A 10,000-nucleotide genomic window follows, 5' to 3' on the forward strand; every position below is an offset into this window, starting at 1 on the left:
CTCTCTCTTTCTCTCTCTCTCTCTCTCTCTCTCTCTCTCTCTCTCTCGTTCTCACTCTATCTAAATCCCCAATTACATTTCCCCCTTTCTTTCAAGTCTGTCACAATATATTAGATATTTTAATCGTTATTATCAATTATATATTAGTACTTTATATATATATATATATAATATATATATATCTATATATAATTGTCATTATATTATATATATATATTATGCTTTATCACACATATTACAAAGGAGGTGAAGAATCACACCTAACATATTATTTATTATTATTATTTTGTTGTCAATTTTTTTTTGTTACTGTCGACTTCAAAACGATAACTTCATTGAAAATGTGGGTCTTTCTCGCGCCACGCTTTTATGAAGACGTGTGACTGAGCCTCTGTGTGTCTGCTGCTGTGAATGTGTGTGCGTGTGTGTGTGTGTTTAATATATATATATATATATGTGTGTGTGTGTGTGTGTGTGTGTGTATATGTATTTATGTAAGTTACTCGAGTATCTTCTGCGCACGCGGATGTGTATGGATGTGTGTGTCTATATGTGTTTATGCATAAAATAACGCGCATTTTCTTTTCCTATCTCTCACAACGCTGTATGCTTCTCGTCCGAAAAGGAGTGAGAAACGAAAGCGAACACGAAAAAAGAAGAAAAGATAGGAGAAAAATAGAAAAGAAGAAAAGGTAATAGAAAGTATCAAGTTAGCGGCGCGAAAGTAGTCGAAGTCGATTAGAACTTCGCGTCGCGATATGCCACACGATAATAATTATATATTCATTTTTTTCTTCTTTTCGCATTTTACGTACAATAGAGAGACGCATAAATCGAACACTTAGTTTATTTTTTTTTTCTTTTTCTTTTTTCATCTTAAGAACATTCATATTCAAAGGACACGACCGTTTTAATTACGTCGATTATGTGAAAATGACGCGAGCAACATCGACTCTATTACTCTCCTATCTCTCTCATTCTCTTTTACTTTATTCACCTAATTTGCGTGCGTGCGTGTGTGTATATATGTGTATTTTACTTAAACGTGACCGTGTGTTTATCGCGCGTATGTGTGTGTGTGTGTGTGTGTGTATTTGTGTATGTGTAGTGTGATTTACGTGGGGCCGCGTCGGCGGGATCAGAAGGGTTACTCTCCGCGATCCGAGCAGCTCTCTCGTTCGTTTAAACATTAGAAAAATTTATCTAGAAAAATCGGCCTCGGTCCTCGGTCCAAGTACTCGCTTCTCAAGTATTTGGAACAATACTACTCTCTATATAATATATATTTATATATATAATATGTATATCAATATATATTTTTAATTATCAATTGATTTAGGTAAATTGGTACCTAGATAAGTTTCGCTACAATTATATCGATCGATTAGAGTCGTGTTAATGTGTTTGTTTGTATATTTCTGTGTAATACGTGTGCATGTACGTATATGTGTATATGCGTATGTAATATGTTTAATTCTATGTATGTGTATACGTGTATTTGTTTAATGTGTACATGTACGAGCATATGGCCGCGCACAAGCGCCTTCGACGCGTACTCCGTGCTCGTATGTGGGATGAAAAATTTTCGCCTAACACGCGTACGAATCACGTCGCGATCCTATATCGAACGTATATATCGTGGACTACGAACACGCACGTACGGATACGCAGTTGACGCGTCATACAGCATGTATTTTTTTTATAAACTTATCCGCGCTCCTTGGGTGCACTCGAAAAAAAGTCCTTTTCTCTCTCTCTCTCTCTCTCTTTCTCTTTCTTTTTCTTTCTTTCTCTTATTACCTTTTCTCTATACTTTTCTACGAAGTTTCCTTTCTCTTTCTTTATCTCTCTCCTTGTTGTTCATCTCTCGAGATACACACGGCGGTGGCGGCATTTAATTTAATTTAATCTTCCTACGGTACTCTTAGCCGCTCAGATTAATTCTTTTTTCCTTCTCTCTCTCTTTCTCTTTCTCCCTGTCTATCTATCTCTATCTCTCTTTCTCTCTCTCTCTCTCTCTCTCTCTCTCTGCCTCTCTCTCTCTTTCTCTTTGTCTATCTATCTCCACCTCTCTCTCTCTTCTTCTCATTCATTTGCTTAGAACGCTCTGGCAACGAGTTAAAATTGCACTAACTAACGCTTGTTGATCTCTTTCTCTCTCCCCCTCTCTCTCTCTCTCTCTCTCTTTTTCCTTATCAACTTCCGTCATATATTTTTTTCACTTCATTTCTCTCCTTTTATTTCCAATTCCTCGCGACGAGCGAGAAAGCTTACTTGTTTTCCTTTTAGAATATCATAATACAATACAAATCATATAAGTCGTATCATTTTTCTTTCCTTTATTTCCATTTCCTAATTTTTGTCCTTTTCCCAGCAGTTCTCTTTCTATTTCTTTTTCTTACTTTGTCTCTGCCAATGCTTGATCTATCGATCATTTATACCGATCCGGATGATAATCTCGCGCGGATTTCGATCGCGAGAATTTCGAAATTCAACGAAGGGACGGAAGGGTCTCGTCATCGTCGTCATCGTCGTCATTGCTTTTTATTATTTTATTTGTTTCCCTCGTTAATGATTGAATCGTTCTTCGAGCTCTCTGCGGCCTGTCTAAACGCCACCTAAATTCTACGGCGATAAGTATATATACAAAAAGGATTACCAAAAAAATAAATATATATGTGTATATATAGATGTGGAGATTACTTTTGTCCCGCTTTTACCTCTCTCTCTCTCTCTCTCTCTCTCTCTCTCTCTCTCTCTCTCTCTCTTTCTTTTTCTTTCTCTCTCTCCGTGTCTTTTTACGATTCGTACGCAACGTATTATCAGTCCTTTAGTATATGTAATACATAATGTATTAATATATACTTCTTATCTGTGTGTGATTTAATTTCTTTTGAATGTGCGCGGTTGCGTCCCTTTTTCATTGTGTCTGCGTGTACGCACACACACACATACACATACATATATATATATATTTATATATGTATATATATATACACATATATATATATATATGAATTCTGAACCTGGTATATATGTATGTGTGCGTGTGTTTATGTATGTGTATATGTATAGATATATGTATATGTATGTACTGTGTGAACAGGCGTTTCTCCAGTTTCTCTTCTCGAAACTACCCTTTCATTATTTAATTTAATCTTTTTCATTCTTTCTACATCCATCGTCGTAATCGTGCGAGGTTAACTATGTGACTGTATTATTCCTTATTTATTTGTTGTTATTTTTGTTATTGTTGTTGTTATTATTATTATTATTATGGTTGTTGTTGTTGTCGACTGCTACTACATACGTACAGAAACGTCCGTTTATTAAAGCAGATCACACATTAAAAAATGATGTAACATGCTTGACGTACCCCGTTTCTTCATTATCCATTGACACTCTCATTAGATTTTTCTCATTCACATTATCTATCCCGTGTGATCGTGTTCGAGCGGTTGATGAATTGATGATATCATTCTTTTTCACGGTTTATCGTTTACTATCCTGCTTCTCATTCATTCGAACACCGAGCGAAAAGGATACAATTTCGCGTTTGTAGAACGAAAAAATGTGCATTTTCGAGCGGTGCCCAAGAACGTGGTCTGCTCCGATCCGAGAGGACAAGGGAATGATTCGCTGAACCATCGAGAAACAATTCAGATCTTCGTATATCTCCGGTGGATCCTCGTTAGTGCGAGACAAGAATATATTGCTGTAAGAAAGTGATAAAACGCTAAAATTTTTTCCCGACATGGCGCTAGCTAATTGATATCAAAGTGATGTCACCATAAAACTGTACAAAAATCTACCCCTTCCTTTATATTATAGATTATTAGCTTACTCTGTGTGTATATAAGTATGTGTGTATATGCACGTTTATATATATGTATGTATGTATGTATGTATGTATGCGTGTGTGTGTGTAGGACAAGAGTTTTCGCTCTTTCTTTTTCTTTCTATATATAATATTTCTATGTATATATATATGTATATATATATATATATACATATATATATATATATATACGTACTATGTATAATGTATATATATACGTACGAATTGTACGAATTTGTACGAACGCTCGAGGATCGCACCGATGACTCAAGATCATGCTAATCACGCTTGTTGTCCTCTCGTTTGGTTTCAAGCATATCCGATCTTATACAGTGGACGTAAGAAGGAGCAAATGACCTGCGAACTGATTCACCTATCTATCTAGTTCGAATCTACAATGGTTTTCCCTATTTCTGTATTTCTATCTTTGATTTATATAAACCTGACCAATCGAGCCTACGAGAGAGAGTTTCAAATAAAAAAATATATACATACATAAAAAAAAAGAGCAACGTCCTAAAAATTTAATTTGAGACTGGATGCCGCGATAGTTATTAAAAGGAGGACTCGAAAGATTCCTTCGACCGATTAAAAGTATTGGCAGAGAGAATTTCTCAACGTGGCCGAGATTGTACCGATAGTTATAATTAATCAAGAAATGAAAAAGAAGAAGATTAATAAGAGAAGAAAATATTAAATTTTACTACAGTCCATTTAATTTTATTCGTCCTCTTGTATGAAATCATTTTTTAATAGCGTCTCGTCTATCTCTTTTGCTCTTCCTACGTCTCTACTACCAATCCTCTAGCTTCCAACTCTCTCTTTCTTTCTCTCTCGATTTCTTTTCTTTTATTCGATCTGTTTCATTTCACTATATCTCTCCTTATTTACTCTTCGTGTCTCCCTAGCTTTCGATATCAATATTTCGAATAAGTTAATAAGTAAAAAATCATCTCTCTCTTCAGAAAGGTGTCTTTCTACGAGCGCGTACGCGAGAAACGCGTATATATCAATTAACGCACCTATGTAACATATTATTATTATTTTTTTTTTTTTTTAATAAGAGTCCTTAAGAGCTAGAAAACTGTGTCCTGCGTGTATGTGTTTGTTTACTTGCTTGCTTGCTTTTTTTTCGTTCGTTCTTTTTGCTTAATTATTTGTTTTGTTTCGTTCGTTTGTTTGTTTGTTAGTTAATTTCCTTTTGTGATACAGAGAATTATCTAATACACAGCGGTTTAAAGCGTGGTTTTTTTTTTCATTATCGTAATCGATTAATTCAATATCCAATTTGCGAGAACAGTTCGTCGACTCCCCAGCATCGTTTTCTCTCTCTTTCTCTCTTTCTCTGTCTCTTTCGCGCGCTGTCCTTTTTCTTTCTTTTTCGTTCCTCTCTCTCTCTCTCTCTCTCTCTCTCTCTCTCTCTCACTCTTCTCTAACCCTTTCCGTTAATCGTCTCCCTTTTTTTACGCCATATATATTTATATATTTATATATAAATATCATTCTCTTTCGCGCGTTATCACCAGCTACGGTTTGCGTCATTTCCGATCTCGGTTATTCTCTTTCTCTTTCTCCCTCTCTCTCTTTCTCTCTTCTTTATCTCTTTCACGATAGATCAAGTACTCGCCCTCCGCAAAACCTTATCATTGCACGTGTCTTAGGAGGAATACTTTTTTATCTCTATTTCGAACAATTGCCAGAAAACGAGTTTCGTTATCCAATTGCGAAAATATTTTCTTCGGAACAGTCAATACGCATTGAAGAGGTAATGAGACGAAAAAGAGAAAAAAAGAAAGAAAAAGAAGAAAAAAAGAAAGAGAAAAAGAAAGAGAGTGAAAGTTACGAAAATATGACAATTCAAAAGATTTCGTTTAGAAAAAGACTGACCGATATTGACGCAACATCTTATCTCTCTTACTCTTTCGTCGATATCGTTCAATTCTCTCTTTCTCTCTCTCTCTTTCTTTCTCTCTATCTATATCTCTATCTTTCTATCTCTCTCTCTCTATCTCTCTCTCTCTCTCTCTCTCTCTCTGCCTCTCTAGTTTTCTTTTACTCTCGAAAGCGGTAACTACGATACTCGATCTTCGGACAGAACAAGTTTGCATTTTACAGTGAAAACTGGATTATACATATGAGCTATCGAATACACTGAAAAATTCGTAATCCTCGCTCACTCGCTCCCTCTCTCTCTCTCTCTCTCTCTCTCTCTCTCTCTCTCTTCCTTTCTCATACGCTCGCTCGCCATCTTATATTCTATCCTGTCACGTTTTTGTCCCACGTAGATGTTCTCTTTATCGTCGCGAATGTTTGACGATCGTTGATGACCATAGTTCTTTATATTTTCCAGGACGAGGAACGGACGGACGAGATGATGGTTTTGCTCGTCGTGGTAACACATGCAGCGAGGTGTCAAAGGTCGGAAACGACGCCGAGAGGCGTCGGCGGTTAACAGACAGCAACGGCTTTCCTTCGTCTTCTCTTCAATTTCTATCTTTTTCTTCTCGAGTAACCGGTAGTACTTGAAGTAGCAGTGGAGTAGTATTTAAGATGTAGTAGAATAGTAGTTGTGGTAGTAATAGTAGTAGTAGTAGTAATAGTAGTAGTAGTAGTAGTAGAGTAGTAGTAGTAGTAGTAGTAGTAGTAGTAGTAGTAGTAGTAGTAGTAGTAGTAATAGTAGCAATAGTGGTAGTAGTGGAGTAGTAGTGGTAGTAGTAGTGGTAGTAGTGACGATCGAGCTGTAGTAACGGTGGTGGTAGTAGTAGTAGTGGTGGTGGTGGTGGTGGTGGTGGTAGTGGTGGTGGTAGTGGTGGTGGTGATGACGGTGTTGTCGGTGGTGGTTCTTGCTGTAGGTGGTAGGTTGATGATCGAAACTGCTGTTGCTGTAGGTAAGTAATAAAGGGAGTGTGGATCCTTGGATTGCGTTGTGGAAGAAGGGCAGGGGTAGTGGGGAGATTGGGTAGGTGGGTGGGTGTTCGTAGAAGTGGTAGTTAATTAGCTAGGGCTGCGAGACAATTAGGGATAGCGCAGCGGGGGTTAACACCAGCGGAAAGGTACGGCTCGAGGCCGATCCGCACCTTCTTTCACCAAAGGTTTGTGAAATTCTCGACCTGGTCGAGAGTGAATCGTCGCCCAACAGTGCTCGCAGTAATACTACGGAGAAATAATAATGTATTATTATATTTGAAATATGTTAATAGTTCGATAAAATATCGAAATAATATTTACCTGTAAGCACGTAACGTTGGCGCAGAAAAAGGGTGCGAATTTGCCACCGCAACGCTGACCTTGACACTCGTCGCACATCTGATCGTCCAAAACGTACGGTTTTACTTCGACCTGATTTACAGAAATGACGTACGATAGATTAAAAATAATATACAGAGAATATAAGGAGAGTTTTCTTGAACGATCAATACATCGGTTACCAAAGTTGAATTATCTTTTTTATCGAAGTAATCTATTGTATATATTTGGATAAGAATATTGATTAAACGACTAACCCTTTTGTCGATATCACCGTGCTGGAGTTGCACGAATCGAGCTGAGATCGCAGCGATGTAGCTCTGCTGATTACTGAAGGCGACCCTACCAGCACCTTTAGGATACTTTAATTCAGGATCGGTATCAATGCCAGCATAGCAAACACCTCCGTAAAGTCGATCCATGATCATAGCGAGTTCAGCGGCCTTTAATGGCCGTGGTACGCCACCAACGAATACCGTCTTTCGTGGATCGAGGGGCATCGAGGCGTCCAAGACGAAGTCTGCGTCGCTCAGCCGCCATGGTCTTATTTGTACCGGCTTGTCTTTGATCGTCGGTGAGCTCACGCAGAGATAGAGCTTGTCCTCGTCTTGGATGCAGGCATCTATCAACTGCTGTACCGAACCTTCGTCCTAAAATTAAATTCAACTTGACGTTAAATTCAACGAGGCCTCCCATTAAAAAGATTCCATTTTATTTTCTTTTATTATTATATTAAAAGGTAATGTATATATAAATACCTGAAAAAGTAGGAAAGCGTAACCTTTTGGTGGAAAATAAGACTTGCTCTCTGCTTTGTGCGGCCAATCGACGACTAGGGGACCGAAACGACGGAAACTGGCTGTGATTTCGTCTGTATATGGTTTCATAAGATATAAGGTGAATGATCGATTGGATAAAAAGAAAAGAATAGAAAAGAAACGAAAAAAAAAGAAAGGAAAAAAAAGGAAGAAAAGCACAGCGAAATATTTTATATTATGTCAATAAAATCTTGAAATCTTTTAAACCTGGCACGACCAGTCGCCATCCTTTTTTTTCTTTTTTTTTTTTTTTTAACTTTCTTACACTTACCTTCGTCAATATCCGGTGGCAGCCCACCGACGAAGACTTTCCTAGAGAAACGTTCTCCGGTCTCGCTACCCTGACTGTGAGGACTGCTACGACTCGGTGAAGAAAGCGGTGCCGCTTGGGAAGCGGTTATTCCACCTCCGACACCGACACCGACACCAACACCGACACCAACGCCAACACCGACTCCAACACCATCGAGCTGACTTGGTGCGTTTGGATCCTCCAAGAGAGTACCGGTTGGTTCATCGAGACTCGGGAAGAACGGAGATTTGCCTGATCACAAACAGAAAAAAGGAGATATATATACATAACATTATATTAGGACGTAATTAGATATCGTTTAAAATACTTAGCTTAAAAATAGATAATAATTAACTATTTATTGACTTTTTCTTTGTTCTTTGAATGGGAGAATAGAGGAGTAGAGGTGGGGGAGGGGAGAGAGAGAAAGAGAGAGAGAATAATCAGACCTGTGTAATATACTAACTCGCGTAAAGAAGAATATTATATCTGTTGATTAAATCAAATAAATTTTCTTATTCTCTTCTATTTTTTCTACTTTTTTTTCTCAAATTCGAATTAATTTTCAAACGCGTCGAGACGAACTTGCTCAAAGTAAAGTCGTTATATAAATATGTAGTATATGAAATTTAGGTTAAGTCGAGATACACGTCGAGGCACGGGAATAAATGTTAACGAACAGGTTACAAAGAGGAAATCGGAGATTTGTTTTAATCGTATAGGAATGAATCGATAGGAGATGACGAAACAGAGAGAAAGAGAAAAAGAAAGAGAGAGAGGGAGAAGGAAAGAGGGAGAGAGAGAGAGAGAAAACGAAAAGTAAGAAACGAAAGGAAAGAGGAAAGAAAAGGTGAATGGACTTACTGTATCGTCTTTTAGCAGGAAAAATAGCTCTTCTGATAAATGTCGCCATATTTAGCGAACAAAGAAGAGATCGTTAATGTCCTTATTTCGGATCGTATTAACAATTCGGAATAAACTGAATCAAATAAGCGTCCAAAGGGTGTAATCCCCCTTTGTTTCTCGCTGTTGTTAAGGAAAAAAAAAAAACAGGAAACACGTAACGAGGTCGCGATGCGACCAAACGAAAGGAGTCGATGAGGTGCGTTTGCAAAACAGTGGAATAAGAACTCTCGTCCCCGCTCGTCTCTCGCTTCATCTTCCATCGTCCTTCTCATCTTTCTTTCTTTTTTTTTCTTCTTCTTTTTCATTTATTTTTTCTCTTTCTCTTTTTCTCTCTTCTTTCTTTCTCCTTCTTCATTTCGTAAAGCGTACGCGCAACACAACGCGACACAGACGGAAAAAATTCGTCGAGCCAAGCATTATTTAAGTGGCATTCACAACGAAAGGAATGAACAGTTACATTATCCATTTTTTCGGAGATAAAAATTTTTTACCAAGAAAATTGAAATCTCGATTATGTATCGTAGACTAAGAGACGTTAACAAGTTGTTTAAGAAATATTGTTAAATAATTAGTAGTAGATTGAACGTAATAAATATATTGTAACATATTGAATCTATGACGTTTTCGATGATCGTTCCGATGGATTTTAGTTAATAAATGTCGACTTTATTTTCCGCCTTATTTCACGAATGCCATCGTGAAATCGCAGTTACGTCAAAGTTCGCGGTTCTCTTTATATCTATTTCTTCTTACTTTATATTATTTACAATACCTATACATACATATATAGACGTATAAGAAATGGAATATATAGGTCGTAAGAGATGATGTGATGATTTATTGAAAACAAATTTAGACCTCAAAGAATCGTTCCGAATGATCGATGTAATGTCAAGAATC

The 10,000-nt window shown here is 37.3% G+C and overlaps 1 protein-coding gene across 2 annotated transcripts in view; it reads right to left on the reverse strand.

The window, feature by feature from the left end:
- LOC124950500 (cytoplasmic polyadenylation element-binding protein 2) overlaps positions 1-10,000 on the reverse strand; it is a 125,590-nt gene that overhangs the window by 1,570 nt on the left and 114,020 nt on the right. For both annotated transcript variants that reach the window (XM_047497280.1, XM_047497279.1), the window contains 5 exons: positions 8,174-8,446; positions 7,843-7,955; positions 7,342-7,734; positions 7,067-7,177; positions 1-6,991 (listed from right to left, as the gene is read on the reverse strand). The exon at positions 1-6,991 is cut by the window's left edge and continues 1,570 nt beyond it. In XM_047497280.1, coding sequence (XP_047353236.1) covers positions 6,875-6,991; positions 7,067-7,177; positions 7,342-7,734; positions 7,843-7,955; positions 8,174-8,446 — 1,007 coding nt within the window. In that variant the 3' untranslated portion in view covers positions 1-6,874. The remainder of the gene's footprint in view (positions 6,992-7,066; positions 7,178-7,341; positions 7,735-7,842; positions 7,956-8,173; positions 8,447-10,000) is intronic.

This window comes from Vespa velutina, chromosome 7 (assembly GCF_912470025.1).
Source record: "Vespa velutina chromosome 7, iVesVel2.1, whole genome shotgun sequence".
Classification (NCBI taxonomy): domain Eukaryota; kingdom Metazoa; phylum Arthropoda; class Insecta; order Hymenoptera; family Vespidae; genus Vespa; species Vespa velutina.